The sequence below is a fragment of the Apodemus sylvaticus genome, chromosome 16 (assembly GCF_947179515.1).
Source record: "Apodemus sylvaticus chromosome 16, mApoSyl1.1, whole genome shotgun sequence".
In the NCBI taxonomy this organism is placed as follows: Eukaryota; Metazoa; Chordata; class Mammalia; order Rodentia; family Muridae; genus Apodemus; species Apodemus sylvaticus.
Window position 1 is genome coordinate 64610177 of NC_067487.1, and position 27032 is coordinate 64637208.

At 40.8% G+C, this 27032-nt stretch overlaps 2 protein-coding genes across 6 annotated transcripts in view; one reads left to right on the forward strand and one right to left on the reverse strand.

Moving 5' to 3' along the window:
• The window catches only part of Cert1 (ceramide transporter 1), an 89091-nt gene extending 86910 nt beyond the window's left edge, over positions 1–2181 (reverse strand). For 3 of the 4 annotated variants that reach the window (XM_052160067.1, XM_052160065.1, XM_052160066.1), the window contains exon 1: positions 1778–1955. In XM_052160067.1, coding sequence (XP_052016027.1) covers positions 1778–1873 — 96 coding nt within the window. In that variant the 5' untranslated portion in view covers positions 1874–1955. Of the gene's footprint in view, positions 1–1777 lie in introns of all 4 variants that reach the window. The other variant, XM_052160068.1, reaches the window with a different exon arrangement.
• A 176-nt stretch (positions 2182–2357) lies between these two features.
• Polk (DNA polymerase kappa) overlaps positions 2358–27032 on the forward strand; it is a 65304-nt gene continuing 40629 nt past the window's right edge. The window contains exons 1-2 of one of the 2 annotated variants that reach the window (XM_052160064.1): positions 2358–2705; positions 26567–26732. In XM_052160064.1, coding sequence (XP_052016024.1) covers positions 26598–26732 — 135 coding nt within the window. In that variant the 5' untranslated portion in view covers positions 2358–2705; positions 26567–26597. The remainder of the gene's footprint in view (positions 2706–26566; positions 26733–27032) is intronic. The other variant, XM_052160063.1, reaches the window with a different exon arrangement.

Here is a 27032-nt window from a genome sequence, read left to right on the forward strand (position 1 = left end):
ACACTGCCATGTCCCAGGATCAGGTTCACATTATACCTCATACACTGCTCTGTACAATAGATCACAGAGCATATGACTTTTTTCATCAGTCGTTCCAATTATTCAATATACAAAAAGTGATGATCAATAAGTCAAAAGTAAGCATGACATCAGTGGCCCACACCTTTAATCCCAGCAGTAGGGAGGCAGAGGCAGGTGGATCTCTGTGAGTTCAAGGATAGCTTGGTCTACAAAGTGAGTTCTAGGACAGCTATACCTAGACAGCGAAACCCTGTCTCAAATAAACAAACAAGTTAAAGTACAGCTTGTTTCATAAAATACTTGAACAAAATACTAATATGGCAGTCTGGTTCCCATCTAATGACAACAAAATGGAACTATCAGAATCAGGAGAGAAAAAGAACCCATTTCATAACCATTTGTAAATGCAAATGTATTACACAATGTGTTCAATACAGATTCTTAAATTATAAAGAGGCATTAAATCTAAATAAACACTGGGGAGCTCTACTTTACTGAAAGCATTACATTAAAATTTCAAAAATAATCACAGTATTAAATACAACATAATTTTATACTATGTAAATAAAAGTTAACAATTGGAAGCTTGCATCTGACATTCCTAAGTCTATCCCAGGTCTTTTCATATAAAGTCACTGTAAAAGACTAAATTTCAGACAATTCCAGAAATGATGTTCAAGAACACTAGAAGCAGAATGATTTCTTAATGGGCATTAGCGCATGACTTGGTATCTTATGACCAGCTTGTTAGGGGACCAGCCCTGACTCTCCCTCTAAAAACTAACTGCTTGCTCTAAGCATTTCTTAAAGTTTAACAGGAAAGGACAGGGAAGTCAAAAAGACTGAGTCTTCCCACAACAAAAACGTAAAATATAACACACTGTGAAATATTAACAAGATCACTCATTTCCAGCTCTATCTAGGCTTTAAAAAAAAAAAAAAGAAAGAAAGAAAACTGCAACGGAGCTTTTAAAAGTAGAGGGAAAACAAATCAAAACAGTAAAAAATGTCTTTCCTTTCTGCACAAATACTGAATTACTAAATGAAGCTCCTTTTCCTGAACTAAAGGTCGGTCTTCACTCTGACCCGTTCCAACTTAAGATTAATATTTCTTATCCACAGCGTGCCAATTCAATAGCTCTTTTCTGAACTTGGACAAGGAGGGGGTAAAGTACAAAAGTGCCGCACACACTTTCTACACCAAAGATCACTCACACCTCAAAGTTTACTATCTCAGATTTCAAGGCCAAACCCAGTCAACTGGTTTGTCTAAGTTACACCAATTAGAGCCGAACGTCCCCTGCCCCCATTCTGGTGAGGGGCCTCCAAAACACAGTTTGAAAGGTCGATTTAACCACCCTCGTGTTCTGTACTTCTTCAGACACCACGGTTGCCCAACCCAGATTCCTACAGCCCAGACAGCTGCGGCCTTGGGTTCCAAGTTACCAGATGCACCTTGCCTTCCAAACTAGATCACAGATTTAATACAAGCTTTCCAAGGTCCTCGGCCAAAGCTGACAAGATCCAGGGATTGGGGCTCGGGGTAAGGACAGTCCCAAGCACCTCCTATCCCATCCCTGGCCAGGCACTCATTCCAAGACGACCTTTCGGCCCCGCACCCCAGCACATTCCGCAGCCCCCGCCCCGGGACAGTCGGTGCCTCCAGTCCAGCCCCACCCCAGGTCCCGAGCGGCTCCCCTCGCCTCGCGGCAGGTGAGTCCGGGCAGCGGATCCACGGCCCCGCGGGGCTGCTCACCTTGCTGAGGACCCCGCAGCGCTCCACAGGCGGCCCGGACTCCGTCTCCGGATCCTCCTCCGAGCCCGACGAGTTCCAGCTCTGGTTATCCGACATGGAGACGCGACAGCCGAGCAGGAGACCGGCCCCCGCTCCGCGAGCTGCGCCAGTGCAGGCGCCTAGTCCCTGGGGTGAAGGGTCGGGGGATGGCACAGCCAAGAGTGCCCGCTCCGGGGAGTGAGGGAACAAGAAGAGGGACGAAGCGCGCCCGCCGCGCCGCCGCCGCCGCGCCTGACACCGAGCGGACCGGGGAAGGAGGACGAGCGGCGAAGAAAGCCTGCCCTTCCAGCCGTCAGCCGCCGTGGCCGTGACCCCTGCGCTGCGCCCGGCGCCGCCACCTGAACTCGGCCCCCTAGATGCCAACCTCAGTCAGGGAGGGAGGAGGGGAGGAAGACGGGAAGAGCCAAGCCAACGGCAGAGACCCAGATCCACTCACACCTCCGCTACAGCCGCCATCTTCCTGCCGGGTCCACTATTTACCCTCCCTCCTCTCTCAGCTCCCTCCCCTCCGTCCTCCCATCCTCCCTCCACCCCGCCCCGGGCCCCTCCCGGCGGCTCACGACGCTCCCTACCTCCGGCCCTCCCGGGTGACGACGGGTAGGGAAGGAGGCGGAGCGGGGAGAGGAGAGAGCTGAATAGGGAAGCCGCTGCGCTGCATTCTGGGAAAGTTGGCGCTCTGTCCGCCGCGCAGCCTCCTGGGAGTTGTAGTCGCAATCCTAGGCAACTGGTGTGTGTCCTGGGCGCTGCGGAAGGCTGGTTGCCTAGGGGAACCTTTTGAGGGCAAGTGGGCTGCTTTTGACAGTTGCGTGCCCCTTCCGTCCAGCCTGGCTTCCGATTCTGCCTTGCGTGTTTATGACGAGCCTGCGAACAGGGACGTGAGAACCGTCAGGTGAGGATGTTGGGTTGTGAGACGCTGCTTTCCGGAAAGCCCGGGAACAACGTTGCAACTTGCCTGGGCAAAAATGATAGGGGCTCAGTCACTTTACTCAGGTCAGGAGTTTATGATTTCTCCAGTCACAAATTGAAGATTTTTTTCCTTTCTAAAACCGTCACTGCTAATTCCGAAGGTCTACTGTCTATGTCTTCGGAAGTAGACTTAATACTTGAGGTTTACGGCTATTGGAAGAATTCCTTCAGACTATTTTCGCATTGTTAATTTATAGAATTTTTTACCTCGTGGAAAGTAATGTTGAGGTTGTCAGGAACAAATAACGTTTAAAGAACTTTTAAAAAAGGCAAATAAGGATCATATTATATCCTGGAGTTTTCTCTTAGTTGTGAACAAGTATCTCCCCAGAGACCCACGTTAACCATCTTTTTCCTCTCAGGAAGACAGGAAAGTTTAGGTAAAAATTTTCTATCATTAAGATCAAAACACGAGTTTTACTAATAAGAAATTAGGCAATAGGTAGCTATTAAATTCCTGATGATTTCCAACTTTGAAATTCCATATTAAACTGTAGAAAGAATTTCTGCTTGCTACCCAGATGGGAAAATAAGAAATTTTGAGTGTTCAGGGCTGGGGTGGGGTGTTCAGGCACAATGACTAAGAAAAAAAACAAAAAACAAAACAAAAAACTCTGGGAGCAATAGAAGAGTCCTACATTCAACGTAATTATAGGAAGTAACCCTGAGAAGTACTTGTGTGGAAGCATTAGTGGAGACACTAAATGCAGTAGAGTCTAAATCTACTGCATGTTAGATACAAATGATTTTCCATCGTAAAATCCGAAAGACATTCAAATAAATAAAACCTTAAGAGATAAAGATTTTCGAATACTTTGTCAGGGTGTTAAAACATAACCCAAGGTGTGTGTGTGTGTGTGTGTGTGTGTGTGTGAGAGAGAGAGAGAGAGAGAGAGAGAGAGAATAGAGAGTACAAGCCTCTTTGTAAGTTACAAGAGTATGAATATGCATTTAGAATAGTTTGCTTACTGAGTCAAATATGATTAAGACTTTCTGATTCTTGTTCTAGGTTCTAGAATCACTGCTCTTAAATAAAATGGTTGTAAATATTGAGGAATTCACCTCAATGCAATTTAGAATTGCAGAACAGTGTAATGTTTAATTTTTAAATAGAACCTCCAATTTATTTTGTGACTCATTTAGGTTTTGAGTAATTGTGACCACCAACACCCAGCTCCTGCTGCTCAGTTGAAAATTGCTTCCTTATATTTAGTATTAATGTATGAGAAATTGCCTTGCTGCATGGGTCCATTGTACTAGAGGCTAAAATATTTTAAGTACAGGAAGATTTTTGTGTAGTGATTAGAGTACCACCTTTGAAATTATGGTTTGCATTATTAATGTTAGCAGAAAGCAGTGCACTACAATAGCCATGCAGGAATGAGGGAAACAAGCTTTCTTTATTTTGTAATAAAGACAATCGCTGTCCATCTGTCTGTCTTACATAGGGCCCTTTCTAATCCTTGTGTAGTGCCCCTCATTTTCATTAGCTTTATTTTTAGACCTTGGAAAACATGGGTTTTACTATAGTGTATAAATGAAGTAAGAAATTGTTGGTTTTTGGGTTTTTTGCAACTAGGCATTTGGACCTGGCATTTTATTGAGGTCTATTCCTTGTATTTTTTTTTTGGGGGGGGGAGGAGTATGGGAGGCTGTCTGGGTAGAGACAGGTGCATCCCAAGAGCTCACTAGCCTGACAGCCCAAGTGAAATGATACATTCCCAAGCTATGTGAGAGACCTTCCTTGTCCCTAAAAACAAGGTGGAAAGCAATTAAGGAAAATACTCAGTTGGCTTAGCTTCTACAACACACACACACACACACACACACACACACACACATACACACACACGCTCACACATACATGTTAGTGCATATGCACATATCCATATGAAAATCTTCAGTCATAAAGACACAGATATGTAAACAGAAAATAAGTATGAAGATTTGACTTGTGAATGCACTTAATTGGTAAAGAAATTACATCCTTACAGTATTATTTGTGTCAGCCAGACACCTTAAATATGCGATCTAACTTTTATCTTTTTTTTAATTAGATATTTTCTTTATTTACATTTCAAGTGTTATCCCTTTTCTGGTTTCCCCTCCAAAAACACCCTATCCCATCTCCCTACCCCCTGCTCACCAACCCACCCACTCCCGCTTCCCTGTCCTGGCATTCCCCTACACTGGGGCATCGAGCTTTCTCAGGGCCAAGGGCCTCTCCTCCTTTTGATGTCCAACAAGGCCATCCTATGCTACATATACAGTTGGAACCATGAGTCCTTCCATGTTTACTCTTTGGTTAGTAGTTTAGTCCCTGGGAGCTCTGGGGGTACTGGTTGGTTCATATTGTTGTTCTTTCTATGGGGCTGACAGCTCCTTCGGCTCCTTGGGTCCTTTCTCTAGATCCTCCATCGGGGACTTGCGCTAAGTCCAATGGTTGGCAGGGAGCATCCATCTCTGTATTTGACAGGTACTGGCAGAGCCTCTCAAGAGACAGCTATATCAGGCTCCTGTCAGCAAGCCCTTGTTGGCATCCACAATAGTGTCTGGGTTTAGTGACAGTATATGGGGTGGATCTGCAGGTGGGGCAGTCTCTGGATGGTCTTTCCTTCAATCTCTGCTTCACACTTTGTCTAACTTTTATCTTAAAAGTCATGTAAGAGGAGCATTATTGGTCCTATTATCACATAAAGGATAATTAACTGAAGCACCATGAGGCTGAGTAGTAACTTACCCAGTGTCTCATGGCTACTAAGTGGCAAAGTTAAGATTTGAACCTCAGGGGGCTGGACAGATGGCTCAGCGGTTAAGAGCACTGCCTACTCTTCTGAAGGTCCTGAGTTCAAATCCCAGCAATCACATGGTGGCTCACAACTATCTGTAATGATATCTGACACCCTCTTTTGGAGTGTCTAAAGACAGCTACAGTGTACTCACATATAATAAATTCATAAAACTTAAAAAAAATAAATATAAAAAAAAGATTTGAACCTCAGTCTCTAAGTCTCTTTTATGTCCTAGTCTATATAAACCCTTTTCTGCTTTTTGAACCTAAGTCTTTTATTTCAAGTCCAAATAAACCTTTTTCTGTGCTTTTTAATACCTCACTGGGAAGGAGTACATAATAATGATTCTATAGATGAGTGTCACCTAGCCACTATATAAAACAATGTGTTCTATAGACGAGGTATCCACGGCACAATGCTTTGAATTTAGCCACTGATTTTTAACAGTTCCCCTTTTTCTCACCTACTGTCTTATTTTTGCCCAACACCAGTTCTTTATAATATTTTAGATGAAGAAGCTTAATCACAGAAAGGTTACAATTTTTTTTCCCCAAAAGTCATAGTAAAGATGTATTTGAGGATTGGGTCCCAAGCATCCAGACTTGAGAGTTCATTCTTCTCCCAGTTGAGTTTTCCCTCAACTCTCTCTCCTGGTTCTAATGTCTCACCTACTTCTAATAGGAACCACACCAATAGCAGTCCCAAGGCTTTCTCTGCCTTGTATCCTGCTGCCCACATCTAGAAGCCAAAATCCCTAAAGGTGTTGGAAATAAAAATGTTTGCCGTTTTACTGATCAACAGTAGTTGATGATAGGCACTTCAAAGATGAGTTTTGGGGAACCTAAGTCAGTCTGTAACAAAGCCTGTGTGTTCCATATTCCTACAATAAGCATTATAATAGGGATGCATTTTGAGTTAAATAGTGTCTTCTTGGCTAATATGGAAATTTTATTGCTCTTTATTAAAATTGTTCCCACCTCTAAAAACTATGACCAGTTAAAAATTGAAGATCCGGTATTTTGCAGACTTCAAAATAAAGCTGTTAACATGTGAAATAGAGGTGGTAATCTATGAACTGTAGTTGTCTGAAAAACAAGCTGTTTGGTACTCAACACCTGTAATCCAGGTACCCAAGAGGCTGTCTGGGGATTGTGAATTAGAGGCTATGTACCAAGACTCCGTCTCACTAAACTAAACAAACAAATCTTAAGAAGAGGTGAACTAAATATAACATGTTAATAATATAGCTGTATTGGTAACCTTACTTTCATAACTGAAATTATTACATAGGTGGCAATACATCATCTGATCATTCAAGTTTTCTTCTGAATCATTCATTTTATATGGAAAACACCCCCCCAGTATCTTCATGGGTGTGTATGTTTTTACTAGTTAAAATGTCCTAGCCCCTCCTCAAATTCAGTCACATGTATTAACTTTCAACTCAGGGTTATTAGTACTCTTGTTTCCTCTATGTTTTCTTCTTCGTGCTTGAAAGAAGTGCCGATTGTAGCATTTCTTCCCCTCCCCTGTTGATGTCCATTTTTATGTTGTAGTTTCTAGACCTGTTGCCAATCCTCCTGCCTTAGTCTCCCAGATACCAGGTCACAAGTGTGAGGCACCATGTGCACCCCCGCCCCCATTCTCCATGTTATGACGCAGAGGTAATGACAATTATACCAAACTGCCAGAAAGAGTTATATGACACATCCCCATTTAAAGTGTAAATAAAACAAAACAAAACAAAACAACTGTTTCCTCCCTAGCTTTTTGTTGTTGTTTTGTTTTGTTTTATTTGTTTGTTGTGCACTTGGATGAAGCTCTTTGGGGGGGTAGATTTTCAAAAATATCCTACTGGAATTCTTAATTTACACTGTAATATTGTCCTTCATAAAGCTTGTATTAGATTACACTCCATCACAGTGTGTCTGAGTTTTCCCACCTTGCTTCAAGCCAAACGGTTTCCAGAGGAGGGGCTTCAGCAGAGCCTTTCCAGAACAAGTTAGGAGATGGTGGCACACCATCATGGCTCAGAAATAGCCACACAGGGAACAGCAGTCAGACAACTTATTATGGTTGACCAGGGGGGCACTAGAATTGCTTTTCTTGCCAAGGCTCTTGCTTGACCAGAAGAAGCAGTAATGCATTTAAATCATTTCCGATATGAAAAACATTATTTCAGAAATCTCAGAATCCTCAACTGGTTTTGTGTATTTTGGAAACTTAAAATGAGATCTTGGTGTTTTTCAGCCCACCTCTGGGGCCTAGTGGTGTCTTTTTATCTGTGAGTTTTTATGGTCTCATTCTCTTTCAGTTCTCAGCTTATAAAGAGAAACAGACAGTTTCTGTAATCAGTTTTCCCCAAGAGTATGGTATTTAAGGTGGTGGTGGTGGTGGTGGTGGTGGTGGTGTGTGTGTGTGTGGTTTGTTGGTAGTAGGACTTTGACTAGAAGCAATCAGCAGCATATCTAGTGCATATTGCTTCCATTATAGTCTGTTTTTAATTGTATGAGCTGGGAGGGGAAGTTCCAAGTTATAGAAATCTATTGATATGTCCCACACAGATACTGATCATCCTTTTAAAAAACATATGATAAAAAGCATATGATAAAGACTTTAAGTGTATGCATTAGACAGCATATATTACATATTCTCACTAAAATTTAAGCTTCACTGATGAACACATTTTTAACTGTTTTCAGCCATTTTTAAGTGATTTTAATACTCTAATTAAATTATTTAATTTAATGAAATAATTAAATTTAAATTATTAGGTCATTACATTAATTAATAATTAAATTATTTAATTAAGAAATTATTTTAAAATTTAATTAATTTGAAAGTAATTCTAAGAGTGATAATTTTTAAATAATTTTAAGAACAGTTCTGAAGGCTTCTTGTATATTCATGGGCATCTCTCTCTTTAGGTTAGGGAAGTTTTCTTCCATAATTTTATTGAAGATATTTGCTGGCCCTTTAAGTTGTAAATCTTCACTCTCATCTATGCCTATAATCCTTAGGTTTGGTCTTCTCATTGTGTCCTGGATTTCCTGGATATTTTGGGTTACAAGCTTTTTGCTTTTTGCATTTTCTTTAACTGTTGAGTCCATGGTTTCTATGGTATCTTCAGCGTCTGAGATTCTTTCTTCTATCTCTTGTAGTCTGTTGTTGATATTTGCATCTATGTCCACTGATTTCTTCTGAGCACATAAGGGGTATCAAAAATAATTAATGAATGTGTAAGAGTTTCAGAAAATTTGGGATTATGTTGACTGCTATGGGAATTTGAATACAGTAAAGTTTAAAAAGAGTAGACAGGAGTTGGAGTTCCTATTCTCAAGGAAAGTATAGCAGAAAACTATAGATTTAAAAGGTGCATATGTCACTAATATTGAAACTGCTGTTTTATAAGTTAAAAGAAGGTAGCACTTTCTTCTATTACTTGATAAAGATAAAGCCAGTTCTTTAATTCTCTTATCTAATCTTCATACTGACTTTATGACCATTTGCCCCAAGCCCTCCTAGTTAAAACAATGTTCATTTGGAGTTTTTAAGAAAAGATATTTTGTGTTTCCTGGTCTTATTATACCATATAGTAGAATTAAAGGTCTTAAGGGTCTTTAAAGAACTTAAGGGTCTTTAAAGAACTTAAGGGTCTCAATGGCTTGTTCAGTATAACCTATAGATAAATTTCTGAAAACAAAAATAATTTTCTGAGACTGCTCCGCTATGTGTCCCTGGCTGGCCTCACACTTACAGAGATCTTCCTGCCTCTGCCTTTGCCTCTGCCTCTGCCTCTCTGCCTCTGCCTCTCTGCCTCTGCCTCTGCCTCTGCCTCTGCCTCTCTGCCTCTGCCTCTGCCTCTGCCTCCTACCTGTGATCTACAATGCCCAACATGAAACATTTAAGATTTACAAAACTCCTACTCCAAGTTTCCCTGACTTTCCAGTGTAACCTGCACTATTTTGCATTTTTTCTCTATTCTGGTTAATATGTCATTGTAGCCTCTGTCAATGTTCCTCGCAGGTCCTTTAAAATTCATGAAATCTTCTGATATTATGGTGACTTGCCTTAGGTTTCAAGTAAGTGAATAGTCTTGGGGATTAATCCTAACTGGATTAATCTGTAATAACCATGGCTTTGTATTGTATTCATAAATAAATAATTGCATAATAGCACTATTGCTATAATAATTTTTCTTCACTGTGTATGTATCTCAGTTGTACGTTATGAGCACAACTATGTACAAGTGTATCCAGGTAGATATTAATTTATATGAAATGTATTGAATCCATCTGCCTATATTTCTAGTAATGGAAATTATAGTTTTAAAAATATAAAGGTCTTTCAAGAAACTCCCATGTAATTTATCTTTATCATTGTAAAGAATATAATACTTTTGTAAATATACTCACAAAAGTTGATTACAAACAAAAAGAGTAAGTGTAGGCATAATGTAGGGATCGCTTACATGTTAGCTAATCATTTGTATCAGCACACAAAAAAGTCGGTTTAGCTTCATGTGGCATGTATGCCTTGCAAACTAATGCTTTCCAGTTGGACTTTGATCCTAACACGTAGGTAGGCTCGTAATCAGTGTGAGCAGCCCCAGCTTAGTAACCTGTAATAGACTTTAAGAGGATTTGTAAAGATTTTTAACTGACGAGCACACTTTTCCAGTAACCCAGAACAACCAATGCAGAACATAAAATTCATGTAATTGAAAGTAGCATTTCATAATTGACGTTTGACCATTATAGTCTCTAACCTTAGCGTGAGAATAACCCCACAGCCCAAGCGCTACAGAATTCCCTCTTGTTTATGCCGACACTCCTTTCTCTTATAATTCCCTTTCTCCCTTGCGTTGCTGTAGTTTAAGGTGTTGTATGGTAGAAGTCTCTGTGGCCCCTCTTGTGGTCATCCTGTACCCGTCAGTGATAGGTTGGTGGGAAAACTGTAACAGGCAGACATGAGGGTTACTCAGCCACTAGCCTCTAACCGGACGTCAGATATGACTAGAGCGGGGAAGCATGCCTATTGGGTGGGTTTCGTTGTTTTGTTTTTTATTGTTTTCTGTGCCGGAAATGGAACTCAGAGTCTCCCTGTGTGTGAATCGGGCGCGGTAGCATGAAGCTGCATCGCTAGTCTCTCACCCGTGGTAGATCCTCATCTCTATCCTGGTTCCCCTCAGGATTCTGAGGGCCCCTGAATCTGTCCTCCAGTTTCCCAGGCCTGTCTTCATGCCCTTACCGCAAACATCAATGTCATTTTTGTGTCTCCTAAGGGAAATTATGATGCTAGATGGTTAGCAGTGTATAAGTAGACATTTTAAATAGGCATTGGCAGTTTTTACCTTGCTTGCTTTTCCTTTATATCTAACAATCCACACCTCATTTAGATTGATAGATCCGTTTATTAACATGTATCATTGTTATCAGTAGTAGCATGTACTTATATTTCCATGTCTTACTCTGTTATTCTGAACTGTTTATATTGCTTTAAAAAAAAAAAGAACTTGCTTTGGGAGCTCTTACTGTGTAGCCCAGGCTAGCCTTGAGCCATCTCTCTGCCTCCTTCTCTGCCTCCATCTCTCAGCTGTTAGGATCATAGGTGTATGTCCCAAGCCTTGGCAGCTGGCTTTAATCTTTCAGATGACTTTATTATCTGCCTTGGACTTCCTTATGTGCTGATTTTTGTGAAGTGACTCTTCCAAGAGAGCTGTGGTTTTGGAAGTAGTCAGTGGAAGAGCTGACACGGGTACTGACTCACACCCTAAAGCACTGCATACAGTTACTGAAAAATTTGTTCCCAGAGAAAATGCTAACATTCAAAAGGAAGACCTCTGTTACAAAGGAACAGTACACAGAGGACAAAGTCAGTTCTCTGTCACTTGGCTTCCAGGGATCAAACTCAAGCCATCAGGAGACTGCGGCAAGGGCTTTTACCCACAGAACCATCTCGCTGACCCCATCCAGACATTGCTAAGGAATTTAAGAATAAACCAGGCATGGTGGTGCACGCCTTTAATCCCAGCACTTGGGAGGCAGAGGCAGGTGGATTTCTGTGTTCGAGGCCAGCCTGGTCTACAGAGAGAGTTCCAGGACAGCCAGGGCTATACAGAGAAACCCTGTCTCGGAGGGGGGGGGGGAAAGAATAAAGGAAATGACGGTAGCACTGAGTTGTATGTTTTATTATGTTTTTTTTAATTGGATATTTTCTTTATTTACATTTCAAACATTTTCCCCTTTCCAGGTCTCCCCTCTGGAAACCCCCATCCCAACCCCCCTCCCCTGCTTCTATGAGAATGCACCCCCACCCATCCACCTACTCCTGCCTTCCTGCCCTGGCATTCCCCTACACTGGGGCATCAATCCACCTCAGACCCAAGGGCCGATCCTCCCACTGATGTCCAACAAGGCCATCCTCTGCCACATATGCGGCCGGAGTCATGGGCCCCTCCATATGTACTCTTTGGTTGGTGGTCCAGTCCCCAGGAGTTCCTGGGCATCTGGCCCGTTGACACTGTTGCTCCCCCATAGGGCTGCAAACCCCCTCAGTAATGGTAGATATGCATGAACTTGTAGAGCCCTGCACATTAGAAAACAAAGTGTCAGTCTGACGCTGTATCTAAGTTCGCATTTGAAAAGGGAGTTTGTTATAGAGTTTGACACCTCTACCATACACTGATAGTACTATGGGAAAAACTTCGAAATCAACAGCAGCAAACCAGAAAGCCGTGTCAAGGTTAGGACTCAGAAGCAGCTTCAGAGCTGTCTGCAAGTGGGAGTCAAAAAAGAAGAAAAGAACAGCTTATATATAACATCTTGGGTTTAGTAGATATTTGTTTCCTTCCAATATCATAGAATATAGCATAATAGCTCAGTTCCTCATTAGCAACATAACCCTGCCCATCACCCAGATTTCCTTTGTCATTTTATATTTGAATAGTAAATTCATAGATTGTAAAATTAAATATTGTGACAATACAATATCAGAAAAAGTACTATAGGAGAAGTTTTCTTTTCTTTTCTTTTCTTTTTTTTTTTTTTTTTTTTGATTTGTTTTTTTTGGAGACAGGGTTTCTCTGTGTAGTCCTGGCTGTCCTGGAACTCACTCTGTAAACCAGGCTGGCCTCGAACTCAGAAATCCGCCTGCCTCTGCCTCCCAGAGTGCTGGGATTACAGGCGGTGGCCAGGCAGCTTTCTTTTTATCCTCTTCTAAGGACAAATTCTAAATCCCTTAGAATTTGTGTACCTTACCATAAGCCTCAAATAAAACAGAATTCATCTGCTCAGCGTTTCCTTTATATGGACAGATATTTTTGCTGCCATGATCTAATAGCCAAGAACTTGTCAGCCTGCCTCTTCATGCTAGCTTCCCTAGAGTCAACAATCCTCAAAATAGTGAACTTCTGTAAAATATACATTTGCTGACTGGGGAGATAGCTCAATCAAGAAATCTGAGTTTGATCCTAAGAATCAATGTTTAAAAAAAAAAAAAGTCACTTTGGAGTGACTCTGCCTAGCCATCAATGATGCGTTCCAGGCCAGTGAGAGACCCTGTCTCAAACGAACGGTGGACGGGGCTGGCTGATGGCTCAATAGGTAAAATGTTTCCCTCCCACACATGAGGACCTAAGTTCAGATCCCCAGGGCCCATGTGAACTGCCAGGCATCGAGGCACATGCCTGGATCCCATGAAGAGATGGAATTCTGGGAAGTCTGATGGCCAGCTCTGGGCCAATCAGAAACTCTGAAGCAAATGCTGGGAGGAGCCTGAGGAGTGATTGTTCTCTGGCTTCTAGGTGCACAACCACGCGTACACACAAAGGCAGATGGTGCCTGTGGAATGATACCTGAGGTGGTTCTTCGGCCACCACACACTCACAAATGTACATCTACACACACACAAACATACAGTCGAGCGAGCATGTGCGCGCATGCGCGCGCATGCACACACAACATAAATTAGTATTACATAGTTTTAAATTGTGTTTACTTCCTTCCCGGGTGTGTTTTTCACTATTGCAGAGCCAGGAAGCCCTCACATAGCATGCAGCTCTTTAGCAAAACAGAAAGGCATAAACTGGACTTGGGAGTTTACTTTTGAACTGACAGGTTATGAAATGGGTTTCAGAATATTTAGAGCTGGGCAGTGGTGGTGCACACCTTTAATCCCAGCACTTGGGAGGTAGAGGCAGGCAGATTTCTGAGCTTGGGGCCAGCCTGGTCTACAGAGTGAGGTCCAGGACAGCCAGGGCCACACAGAGGAACCCTGTCTCCAAAAACCAAAACCAAAAAAAAAAAAAATGTATATTAAAGAAGATAGATTTCCTGAATTTAGTGCTTATCTGTAATCTCAGCACTCAGGAAGGAGGATCCAAAGTTCAAGGACATCTTGGGAAGAAAAGGAAGATTGTAAGTAGATAAGAGTGGATATTTTGACTGGCTTCTATCCCATTCTTCTTCTATGGAGCCAGCTAAATAAATTGGCTAATGACAATCAGAGAATATATGAATTAGGTATGGTGCTGCACATTTGTAATCCCGCCAGTCTGGAGGTACAGGCGCTAAAAGGCTCACCAGTCAAGGCTATTCAGGCTACATCTGCATATAGTGCTATAGTGAATGAGACCCTGTCTCTAACTCAGTACATAAGAGTATTTTAATAGCTATTGTCCTGTTGGTGTGACGAGACATGACCGAGCTGCCTTATAAAAGAAAGCATTTAACGGGCACTTGCGTGCAGCTTTAGAGGGATCGCTATGGTGGGGAGGATAACTACAGACACAGCTTTGGCACTGCTGTAGCTGTAGCTGAGGACTCACATCTAATCTGCAGGCTGCAGTCAGAGGAGAGATAGGGACAGACAGACAGACTGGGCCCTGGCATAAGCTTTTTGAAACCTCAAACCTCACCCCCAGTGACACACCTCCTCTGAGGCCATACAACCTAATTCTGCCAGTCCACCACTTGAGAACCTGACGTGCAAATATATGAACTCTGGGGGCCCTTCTCATTCAAACTGCCACAGGTTCCCAAAAGCAATTTTCTGTGGTAAAAACTTGAGTCTTCTTTTGCATACATACTCCTAGCTTAGAACCTATAGGGCTTTGTTAATTTATCATTTCTATATAATACATTTACATGGAAAAAATAATTCAGGCTAAATTATTTTTGACTCCTCCCCTTTTCAGTGCTCAGGACCCAACCCAGGACCTTGAGTTTGCTAAGCAAGCCTTATGCTGCTAACATTTATCCTCAGCTCCTTTTACAAAGATTTCAAAAATGAAGTCAAGCCAAGTGTTTTGCATTTTGAAAACACAATGTTGCATCTGTGTTTTCATTCCCATTATATAAAACTGTGGACATATGGTTTCATTTATGAGTATGTAAAATAGTTTGAAAGAAACATGGAAAAATAATCTGTTAATGTCTTGGGGTTGTGATTTATCTTTAAAGTTTAAGATATAACATAATAAATAAAAATGAAAAGGGAACTTACGGTTACTAATAATTATTTGATTATTAATTTGAAGACTTAAATTTAGAATAATCTCAATTCATTGTGTTTTAAATTGGATGGTAAAGGAATAGTTGCAGTTTACAATATTGCTCAAGGTATTACATCTGTTGATGAAAACATAAATATTTGAACATCTGGGAGTTTTAAAAATAATAGTCTAATATATGTTTAGGTTTTCTCCGTATGGGGCTTGAATCTTCCCAATATATTGGAAATGAAAACACGCTCCTCACAGGAGCCTGCCTTAGCTCTATTTCCCTTTCATGTCTCTTTCCCTTTGTCTCTTCCCACCATCTGCTCCCTGGGGGTAGATTATTCTTCATGTATGCTGGTATATTCATTCAGATTACTTTGGTCACTATGCCAAATACTCACGATATTGCTCGCACGCTTGGTGTACCTTTCAGAAGCCCCCATCCTAAAACCGCTCCCTTAGAATTCCTTTTGAAACATTGCAAGTTTCCATCCTTATTACCACCAAAAACACAGGGTTTGCTTTGTGTTTTTACGTGGTAATCTGATTAGTCAGCAATGGAATCAGACTGGGAAGAATTCGAAGATTTCCAGAGAAAATGTGCTCTTTAACCGCGGTCCTAAGCCACAGGAACCAAGAATTCTTTCCTTTGAGCTGCACACTTGTGTTTTATTTTGTTTTACAGAAGCAGGTTGTCCTTTAGTCGGCACACTGGGAACTGTGTATTTCTGTTTGCTTCCTAATGAACCAGACTATCTCCTGTGATGACAGGGTATAAAAATGTTGGCCATCACTCTCTGCAAGGTTGCAGTTGTATCCATGTGTCTGGTTTATGCTACTTGTGATGATGCTTAGCGGTCATAGCATGAATACTAATTTGAGTGGAAACAAAACCCACCTGTGATCTGTGAGCTTTCGGTTTTCCTTGGGGGTGCTCACCTGGTCCTTTTGTAGTCTTTACCTAGAGAGAAGTAAGACTATAGTAAACCCCACAGCTCGGGAAGTTTGGCTTAGGATTCATAAGAGCAGCAAGAACAACTAACTGAGATCTTATCGCCTATCAGGCACTGTGCTGAGCCCTTAACATTATCTGCTGATCTAACAAAGCCATTTGAAATAAGGCTCACCATTTCCTGCAAAAATAGGAAAGCCATTTTACTTGTGATGTTATATAAACATCTCCACCAGAATTTCTAGATACACTCCCTGAAGAAGTAATAAAAAGAGGATGACCACCTGGTGGTGGTGGTGGCGCACGCCTTTAATCCCAGCACTTGGGAGGCAGAGGCAGGCAGATTTCTGAGTTTGAGGCCAGCCTGGTCTACAGAGTGAGTTCCAGGACAGCCAGGGCTACACAGAGAAATCCTGTCTCGGGGTGGGGGTGGGGGGGAAGATGACCAGAACTAATAAGAGATTTAAGAAAACTTGAAAAGTTAGGTAAATACTCATAAAATGCAAAAGCAGACTCACTACAATAACATAGATGATAATGTCAAAAAAATTCCTAGCAATTAAGACACTAAAACTATAAGGATAAAGGGTTTATTTCTGCTCACAGTTCTGGGAAGTCAAGTCCATGTCTGGTATTCTGTGGTGAGGAACTGATGGAAACATTATGATGACCCACCCCCAAGGACCTGCTGTTAGACCCCCTTCCCTTAAAAATCCCGCTACCTTAGAGACTAAAGCCTTTAGAGAATATTCAGGACACACTATAACTATTAGCTTGGTCTGATAACTTTGCCTTTGATGTAGAAATAATCAAAAAGATGTAGTTTCAATTGAAAACTGGGAGGTCAGAGTTTGCTGCCCTCAATGAGAAGGCAACGGTTCAACAAAGGCTTGAAACAGATGTGAAAATTTAACCTAGATGATATCTGACGTACATGAAGCCCCATGCAGAACAAGGCAGTGCCAAAGGTCTCCAGACTAGAATGTGACGGCCTGCATTGAAAACCAGCAAGGAGGACTGTGGCTAGAGTGCTGTGAGAGAGGAGGCAAGCCTCAGACAGCTGTGCGAGTTGCAGTGCAGCAAGGGCCTAGATTCTTGTCTGTCTTGGTTGTGCCTTAGAGGTGTTGTTTGTTTGTTTGTTTGTTTGTTTCTTTCTTTCTTTCTTTCTTTCTTATTTTCTTCTTAAGACAGCACCTTTTTGTGTATCCATGGTTGTAGATTGGATTATCTTTGAACTCACACCTGCCTCTCCTCCCCAGCACTGGGAGTAAAGGTGCGCACCACCAACCCAGCAGATCTAGATTCTTTGGAGCCTTTGAGGGATTTTAGACCTTTTTTTTTTTTTTTTCTGAAATGAGATAGAATGGCATTGTACAACATTCAGCCAAAAAGTGCCACAGTCTAATTTGTGTCTTTAAGGAGTCAGTTGGGAAGCTGAGGATGGGACAGGGGTCAGGGGATGGAACACTGGGCATGAGGACCAGAGTTCAAATCCCTAGAACTGGCCTGAAAAGCCAGAGAGGTGTTAGCGCTGGCTGGTGCTCATCTGTAATCCCAGCAGGCAGAAAACAAAGACAGGGCCCCCACCCGCAACCCCGCCCCCGGAAGCTGACTAGTTAAACTAGCCAGAGTTTCTGAGCTCCAGGTTCAGCTAGAGACCATGTGTACATCTAAAGTGGAGAGCCATGAGAAAGCACGCACACAGGAACGTACATTCCTCTTGCAGGGAAGAAGGTGGAAGAGAAATGAATAAAATCAGTTGGACTTCCAAGTCGATAATCATACAGCAGGAGAGCAGACTCAGAATCAGAGCTTGTGTTGTAGTTATCCAGGCCCTAGATTAATGGTAGTTCTCATTGCCTGCCGGATCAGCGGTGAGGAAAGTGAGAAGCAGTTACACTCAGGATGTGTATTGAAAGGGTCCACAGGACTTCCTGATAGTTTGGATATGGATGTTGAAAAGAGAGGATCCCAAAAGACTCCCATGCCACAGGCTTGGGCACTTGAAAGGACTTGGGCTCACCTGAGAGGAGAAAGGGAGCTAGTGGAACTGGCTTGGGCGGGGAAGCTCTATTTGGAAATGTTAACGTTTTTAGAAACATTTCTATTTAACAGTCTTGTACATGTATATAATGGATTTGGGTCATGCTCACCCGCTCTTACCTTCTCCTGAATCTGTTTCATTCTCTCCGACTGCTGCTGTCTTCCCTGCAAGTCTCTCCCCTACTTTTTTGGACATACTAAAACTTAAGGTGCCAGGTAGGCACTGAGCTATTAACCTGGAAGTCATTGGCATATAAACCGCACTAAGAGTATCCTGATGAAAATGAACGCATCAGCAGGCAGGGAGATCGCTGTAAACCAACTTTACCTTTCTCACAATCTTGCCGACCAGCTCAGTTCTGATACAATTAAAAACCCAAATCAATTCTGAATGTTTGGCCAGCTAACAAATATAAATATGTTAATGTGTAAAATATATGTAAAATCATAATCATTCAATATGTTTCTTTTCATGCACTTTAACATTTAAAGGGCAAGGCAAATTAAATGGAGGAGTTCTTTTGTATTGCTGTCATAATTGAATTACATTTACCTGCTTTCCTAGAACAATGTCAAGTAACAGAATTGCTGAAATAAAATCTCAGCTTGACTGTAACAGATAAGGGAAAAGAGTTCAAGTAATGCAGGCAGAAAATCAGCCTGTACTCCTTCAGATGTAGACCATTGGGGGTAACAGCCACACTTCTCGAGCACTTTGGGAGGATATTGAAAGCACATGTGCATCTCAATGCTGATATCCAGATCTCCCAGGCATACTTCGTATATACTGAGACTTGAGCATCAAGATCTGTGTAAAGGTCTCCAGCGAGGTGCCATATATAGCAGTGTTTGAGAATAAATAGTGTATACATTTTTGTTTTAAATAGTGTGTTGCTGTGTAGCCCTAACAGGCCTAGAACTTGTAAAGCCTTCTGCTTCAGCCTCCCAGGTGATGGGAATATAGGAGGCCTGCATCAACGCACCAGAATTTTACCTCTCTAAGAAATCAGAGTATTAAAATTTTCTTTAAAAGATTCCTTCACCTCCAGCAGGAAGACAGGGCATCAAGTGAGTGAGGGGGTTGCCATCCCACAGTCAAAACTCTGACCCATAATTGTTCCTGTCTGAAAGAACTGCAAGGATGGAAATGGAGAAGAGCCTGAGGAAAAGAAAGTCCAGCAACAGGCCCAAAGTGGGTCCAACTCAAGGGGAGGTTCCAAGGCCTGACACTATTACTGAGGCTATGGAGCACTCACAAAAAGGGGGCTATCATGACTGCCCTCCAAAAGACCCAACAAGCAGCTGAAAGAGTCAGGTGCAGATATTTGCACCCAACCAATGGACAGAAGCTGCTGACCCCTGTGGTTGAATTAGGGAAAAGCTGGAAGAAGCTGAGGACTTCTGTGACCCCGTAGGAGGACCAGCAGTCTCAATTAACCTGGACCGAGATCTGTCAGACACTGGACCTCCAACCAGGCAGCATACACCAGCTGATAAGAGGCCCCCAACACATATACAGCAGAGGGCTGCCAGGTCTGGGTTTAGTCAGAGATGATGCACCTAACCCTCAAGAGACTGGAAGCCCCAGGGAGTTTAGAGATCTGGTTGGGTGGGAAGGTGGGGACATCTTAGTGGAGACAAGGGAAGGTATGGGATGTGGAACAGTCAGAGGGTGGATGGGGGAATAAAATTTGGAGTGTAAAAAAAAAAAAAGATTAAATACAAAGAAGGAATATAAAAAAATTAATGAAAGTAATTTTTATTTTTTTCTAATCATACCCAGGATAGGAGCAGCATTATTATTAAGAAAGACTTTAAATTCAGAGAGGCTATTTCATTGTTGTAGGTACATGGCTGCTGTTCACCTAGCCATTTAGTTGTAGTGTAAGTGAACCCTGATTTGGTGGTAACTGATGGCAAGGGAGCGTCAGAGTTGGGTACAGAGATGCTATCCCAGTTCTTCAGCTCACTAGATGAGTTATAATACAGAATTCATATAACCTTGCTTAGTTTTTGAATTTTTTTTCTTTCTGATAAGTAACCAGAGGAAATAATCGTGGGAATTAAATCTGGTGTGCAGGTTGTTATATAGTTTTATGTATATATTTTTTGAGTAAAACTTTTTAAAATTTATTATTGTGTGTGTGTGATGTATGCGTGTATGTGTATATGTGTGTCTGGCTGTCTGTGCAGCTATCTGTGTAAAACTGGTACAAGCATGCCACAGAGCATGTGTAGAGGTCAAAGAACAACTTTTGGAAGTTGGTTCTCTGTGTCCACTGTGGGAACTGGAGATTGAACTCAGGCTGTCAGGCTTGCAGGACAGGGATCTTATCCACTGAACTATATCGCTACCTCATATGTATGGGTTTTGTAGACTGGTTTTCATTGTTGGACCCAAGCGATCCTCCTGCCTGAACCTTCCACTGTTTTTCTTAGCTTTAAAAGTGGTGTAACATTGCCATGCAATCACTTCCTGGGTGTGAATGGATTTTTTTTCTATAGTTTTGCTACTAGAATTGAGCTCTATATATAGTCCATATGATTGCAACAGAAGTTGGCATGTGTGTATAGTAGAGAACTTTTGGCAAGTATGGTAGTGTTATTTTATATTTGTTCTCTATACAGTGGATAAAAGTTTGAGGCTTAACAAGAGCACCAAGTTTATAAATGAAGCACTACTACAGCTAAAATCACATCCTGACCCTCACACAGTGATAGTGGGTAGCTTTAGTACCCCCACACTCACCTGCAAACAGATAAAAACTAAACAGGTAAATGCTGAAGTTAAATGTCATAAATCAAATAGACCTGTGTTTACAGATATTTATTGAACATTTCACCAAAACACAAAAGAATATACTTTCTTCTCAGAAGCTTATAGAACTTTCTTGAAAACTGACTATGTACTTGTATACAAAGCAGTAAGTCTCAACAGATACCAGAAAACTGAAATTAGACCCTGGATCCTTTCTAACCAACATGGATGAAATCTGGATATCAGCAGCAGCAGAAAGCTTAAAAACTCACAGATACTGAGCAATTCGCAATTGGAATGAAAAATGGGTCAAGACAGAAACCAAGAAAGAAACTATTAAACTTTTTAGAATTGAGTGAAAATGAAAACATAAGATTCTTCATCCTATTCTAGTGGGCTTGATGAAGTCAGTTCTGAGAGGCAAGTTGATACCACTAAATGTCTACATCAAAAAAATCAGACAGATCTCATATTAGTAACTTGGTCACACACCTGAAAGCTCTAGAACAACAACAATAGAAAAATAACACTCAAAATAAGATGGCGAAAAATAAACTAAGGACTGAAGTCAATGAAATAGAAACAAAACAAAATAATACAAAGAATCAATGAAAGGAAGAGTTGGTGCTTTTGAGAAAAATCAGTAAGATTGACAGATCCATAGCCAAGTTAACTAGTAGAAGGAAAGAGAAAATCAAATTAACACTATTAGAGATTGAAAGGGGACATGACAACAGACACTGATGAAATCCAAAGAATAATGACATCCTTTAAAAATCTGTAATCTACTGTACTGGAAAACATAAAAGAAATGGATGAATTTCTTGACATATATGGCCTCCCAAAGTTAAATCAAGACCGGATAAGGAATTTAAACAGACCTATAACCCCTGATGAAATAGAAGCAGTAATTAAAAGTTTCCTCATCCAAAAAGCTCAGGGACTGAGGGATTCAGTGCAGAATTTTATTAGACCTTCAACAATTAAATGTCAATACTTTTTAAATTATTCTACAAAGTAGAAGCAGAAAGAACATTCCCTGATTCTTTTCATGAAGCCACAATTACCCCAATACCAAACTATACAAAGACCAACAAAATGAATTACAAACCAATATCCATTATGAACATAGGTGCAAAAAAAAATCACTAAAATACTTGCAAACCAAATCTAAGAACACATCAAAATTATTGTCCAATTGTCTGATCAACTTGGCTTCAACCCAGAGAGGCAGAGATGGTTCAGGATATATAAATCATTACACGTAATGCACCACATAATGATCATCGCATTACATGCAGAAAGGCCTTTGACAAAAATGCATCGTCCCTTTATGTTAAAAGTCCTGGAGAAACTAGGGAAACAAAGGACATACCCCAACACAATAAAGTATGTTTCAGCAATTCCTCAGCCAGTGTCAACCTAAACAGAGAGGAACTTCAAGCATTTGTACGGATATGAGGACCAATAGATCACTTCCCACTCTCTCCACATCTATTCAGTACAGTGCTTGAAGTCTTAGCTAGAGCAATAAGACAATTGAAAGAGACCAGGGAAATACAAATAGAAAAGAAAAAAAAAATCAGTGGTTTTTTGTTTTTTGTTTTTGTTTTTTTGTTTTTTTTTTAAGTTGCAGATAATATGATTCTATACATAAAAGGCATTAAAAACACCATTGGGAAATTTCACTGCTGCTAAACACTTTAAGTAGTTTAAACACCCATATTTATCACTCTGCATAAAATACCTCGAAATGAGTCAAAGACCTCAATATAAGGCCCTGATTCTGATATAAGAGGGGTAGGACAAAACACACAAAAGTCAGTAGCTTTCCTATATACAACTGCCAAACTGAGAAAACATGGAAATAATGCCTTTCATAATACCCTCTAAAAATATTTGGGGTAAATCTAATCTAAACTTGTACAATAAAAACTTTAAGACATTGAGGAAATAAATTATATACCAGAAGCTGGATAGATTTCTCATGCTCATAGGTTGATGAGATTAATATAATGAAAGTGGCCATCCTACTAAAAGTAATATAGTATAGATTCAACACAATTCCCATCAAAATTCCAACACTTTTCTTCACCACATTAAAAAAACAATTTTCAGATTCATATGGAAACTCAAAAAATACAAGATATCTAAAATAATATAACAATTCTGGTTGATAAAATAACTATTAGACATCACCATCTCCAATCTCAAGTAAGACTACAGAGCTATGTTAATAAAAAATCATGAATTGTCATAAAAATAGACATGTTGATTAATGGAATTGAGTTGAAGACTCAGCCTAAAGTCCACACACCTATAGATACATGATAATTTTTGGCAAAGAAGCCAGAAGTGCACACTGAAAAAGAAGAAAGAAAAAAAAAAGACAGCATCTTCAGCAATTGGCGCTGTTAAACTAGATGATTGCATGTAGAAGAATGTAAATAGATCCATATTTATCACTATGCATAAAATACCTCCAAATGAGTCAAAGACCTCAATATAAGGCCCTGATTCTGATATAAGAGAGGTAGGACATAGTGTTGAACTCATGACACAGGAAAACACTTAAGATACTACTAGCACAGGCAGTAAGACCAACAATAAATGGGACCTCATAAGACTGAAGAGCTTCTGTATGGCCAAGGACACCATCCATTGGGCAGAGAAGCAGGCCGCACATTATGAGAGATCTATATCAATTGCATATCTGAGTTTGTGTGTGTGTATCCCAGTTTGAAAATGGGATACAGAACTAAACAGTTCTCAAAAGATAAAACACAAATGGTTGAGAAGCACTTAAAGAAATGTTCAGCATCCTTAGTCATCAGGGAAATGCAAATCAAAAGTACTTTATGATTTCACCTTACACCAGTCACATTGGCCAAGATAAATAAAACAAATGACACCTGATACTCATGAGGATGTGGGGTTGGGGAACCCTTACTTGCTGATGAGATGCAAACTTGTACAGCCACTGTGAAAATCAGCGTGGTGGTTCCTTAGGAATCTGGAAATCATTTTACTTCAAGATCCAACTAGATCACTCTTGGGCATATACCCAAAGGATCTCTATATCCTACTGCAGAGATACTTGTTCATGGATATTCTAATCATAATAGCCAGAAATTTATAACAGCTAAGCTGTCCATCAAATGATACATGAATAATGAAGTGTAGCAGGATGGAATGTTCAGCTCATTAAAAAAAAAAAAGTCTTTACATTTCAGATAAATGGATAAATCTAGAAACTAAGACCCAAAGACACAAATATTGTATGTTTTCTCTTATATGTGGGTCTTAGCTTTTAAGCTTTCAATGTGTATTCTATGGTATGTATAACAGAGGTTAGATACCTAGTAAGGGACTGGAGGAAAGAGAGGATCTCCCAGGGAAGGGAATTTAGGATATATTGTTATAAAGGAACAGTGATAAGAGGGAGTCCTCTTGGAGTGGGAGGACTAAATGGGGAAAGGAAAGAAGAGAAGTGGGGGAGGAGATATATATATGAAAGAAATCAAAATGGAGTCATCAAGTAAGAGACAATGCCCCAACTAGAATCTTATGCCACCACGTAAAACCTCCAGTCCCAGGAATAGGTTACATCTATTTAAATCATTGGCCAAAGTGACACCAAAGAAATTGCCAAACATCTTAGGCTATATCCAAAGCTATTTGTTGTTTTCTAAAACTGTTGGTAAGTCCTTATTGCGGATACAGTACTTATATAATTCCGTCAAACATGGAAAAGTAGAGATGGTGGCTAACTAGAGGCTTCATCCTGAATGCCTCGTGTTCATGGTATGGAAAGTACCCATTCATGCTACCAGAGGAGAAAGATAACTATCAACCCAGCTACAAGCCCTGTCATCTGTAATGGTGATCTGCCAGCAAGATATGCTGGTGAAATAGTGGCACAAACATTTGTAAGTAACCCACCACTCTGGTTGGATTAAAACACACTCCATGAGATGGAACCTGTTTCTGACACCACTGTGGTAGCCAAGAACCCTAGACTAGATAGACCATGGGCCTAAGGGAAAGTCTAGCATTACTGTTCTAAAGCTGTGGTCCTCAGCCTTCCTAGTACTGCAGCCCTTTAATACAGTTCCTCATTATGGTGACACCAGCCATAAAAGTGTTTTTGTTGCTACTTCATAACTATAACTTCGTTACTGTTGTGCATTGTAAATATCTGTTTTTTCCAGTGGTCTTAGGTGAGCCCTGTAAAAGGGTCATTTGACCAACAAAGGGTTTGTGATCCACAGTTTGAGAACCACTGTTATAACCATATATTATATAAATCAATATAATATCTCCTAATAACATTCTGCTATACCCATAGATCAGTCCCTCACTCAGCCATCGTAAGAGAAACAACTTCGTGCAGTAGATGGGAACTAACAGAGAACCACAACTGGACAGTATGCAGAAAGTAAAAGATTTTGGAGCCCTGTCTTAGGTGGATGTCTCCATCAAACCATTCCCCTAGGACTCAGGGAACTCTGTAGAAGAGGAGGCAGAAGGAGTGTAAGAGCTAGAGGGGGTGGATGATTCCAAGAAAACAGGGTCCTCTGAACAGGACAGACTCACACATAAACTCAGACTCACATACTGTGGCCACACATACTGCCTGTACAGGTTCAGGCCTAGATCGTCCCACTGCTGAGAAGGGGACTAGGACTCAAGTCCCCAATCCTCATCAAGAAGCTGTCCTTAGTTGACAACTGCTTGCAACTGGGAATGTGTTTCCCCAATGGAATTTCACTAGGTATATTAATGATACTTCAGGGTAGGCCCACATTCAGCAGCACATGTCCAACACAAAATGAACCCAAAGTTTTTGTAGACTTTCTGTCCCAAATTGCTTTAATTGGGCATTTTTTTCTTACTGGGCTTTTGCTTGTTTAGTTTGGGTTGTGTGTGTGTGTGTGTGTGTGTGTGTGTGTGTGTGTGTGTGTGTGTTCTGTTTCTAAGTTTTTGGTTTTTTTAATGAGAGAATGGAAGGGTATGAATTTGAGTAGGTGGGGAGCACATGAAAAAAAACTTCTATAGAAAAAAGTGAGGTTTGGACTTGGGTGTATTTTTTAACAAATGTGTCCAGCAAATTTATGTTAGCATCTGGAATAGTAACATCTGCCTTTTAGGGCTACTTAGCACGTGTATGTAGGGCAGCAAATGGCATAGCTGGTACAAAACATGCAGGAAATGTTCATCTCTGGTCTCCCGAAAGATAGAAAGCTAAGGATAATTATGGCAAGGATTTTAGTAGGGTTTGGTTTTGGTTGGGAGGGAGTGTTCAAGACAGGGTTTCTCTGTGTAGCCCTGGCTCTCCAGAAAGTCACTCTATATACCAGTACCAGACCAGCCTCGAACTCACAGAGATCCATCTACCTGCCTTTGCTTCCCAAGTGCAGGGATTAAGTGTGCACCACCACCTCTAGCTGAGGAGTGATTTTTCAAGAACTAAAAAATGTTTTTGTTTGTTCAGACACGGTTGCATGTAGCTCGGACTAGCCTCAAATTTATTATATAGCTGGGGATGACCTTGAACTTCTGATTCTTCCGTGCCTCCCTAGTCCTAAGATTACAAGTGTGTGCGGCCTCTCTCGGATGCTATGCTGGGGGTTGGACCTTGAGCTTCTTGCATGATGCGAGCACTGTACTTAATGGTTGTTATTGCCAGCCCTTCTGTGGACACTTTCTAAAGCAGTATGTATTTTGTATGCCTTTGCAGATAATAAGAAAGAAATTGCTGTGTGTGCATCATGGATAACACAAAGGAAAGGGACAACAACTTCAAAGATGACCTTCTGCTCCGCATGGGACTAAACGATAACAAGGCAGGCATGGAAGGGTTGGATAAGGAGAAAATTAACAAAATTATCATGGATGCCACAAAGGTGTGTGCTTGCTTCTTTCAATATCTATGATTCAGTTTTTAGTATAAAGACATTAAGTTTGATTTACTATCCTTTTTATTAATTAAAAATATTTTAATATGGCATTAAGCTATGAAATGCCTTTCAAATCTGTGGCTCTTGCTACCAAAAGAGCCCTTGGTACCAAAGCTTTCTCTTTTTTACATTTTTTTGTATAATATGCATATAAAAACAAAAGAATGCACATTTTTTTCTTCTTTTTCTTTTCCCCCATGTAAAAGAATATTATAATTGAATTGGGGGCTATGCTTGTATATGTGC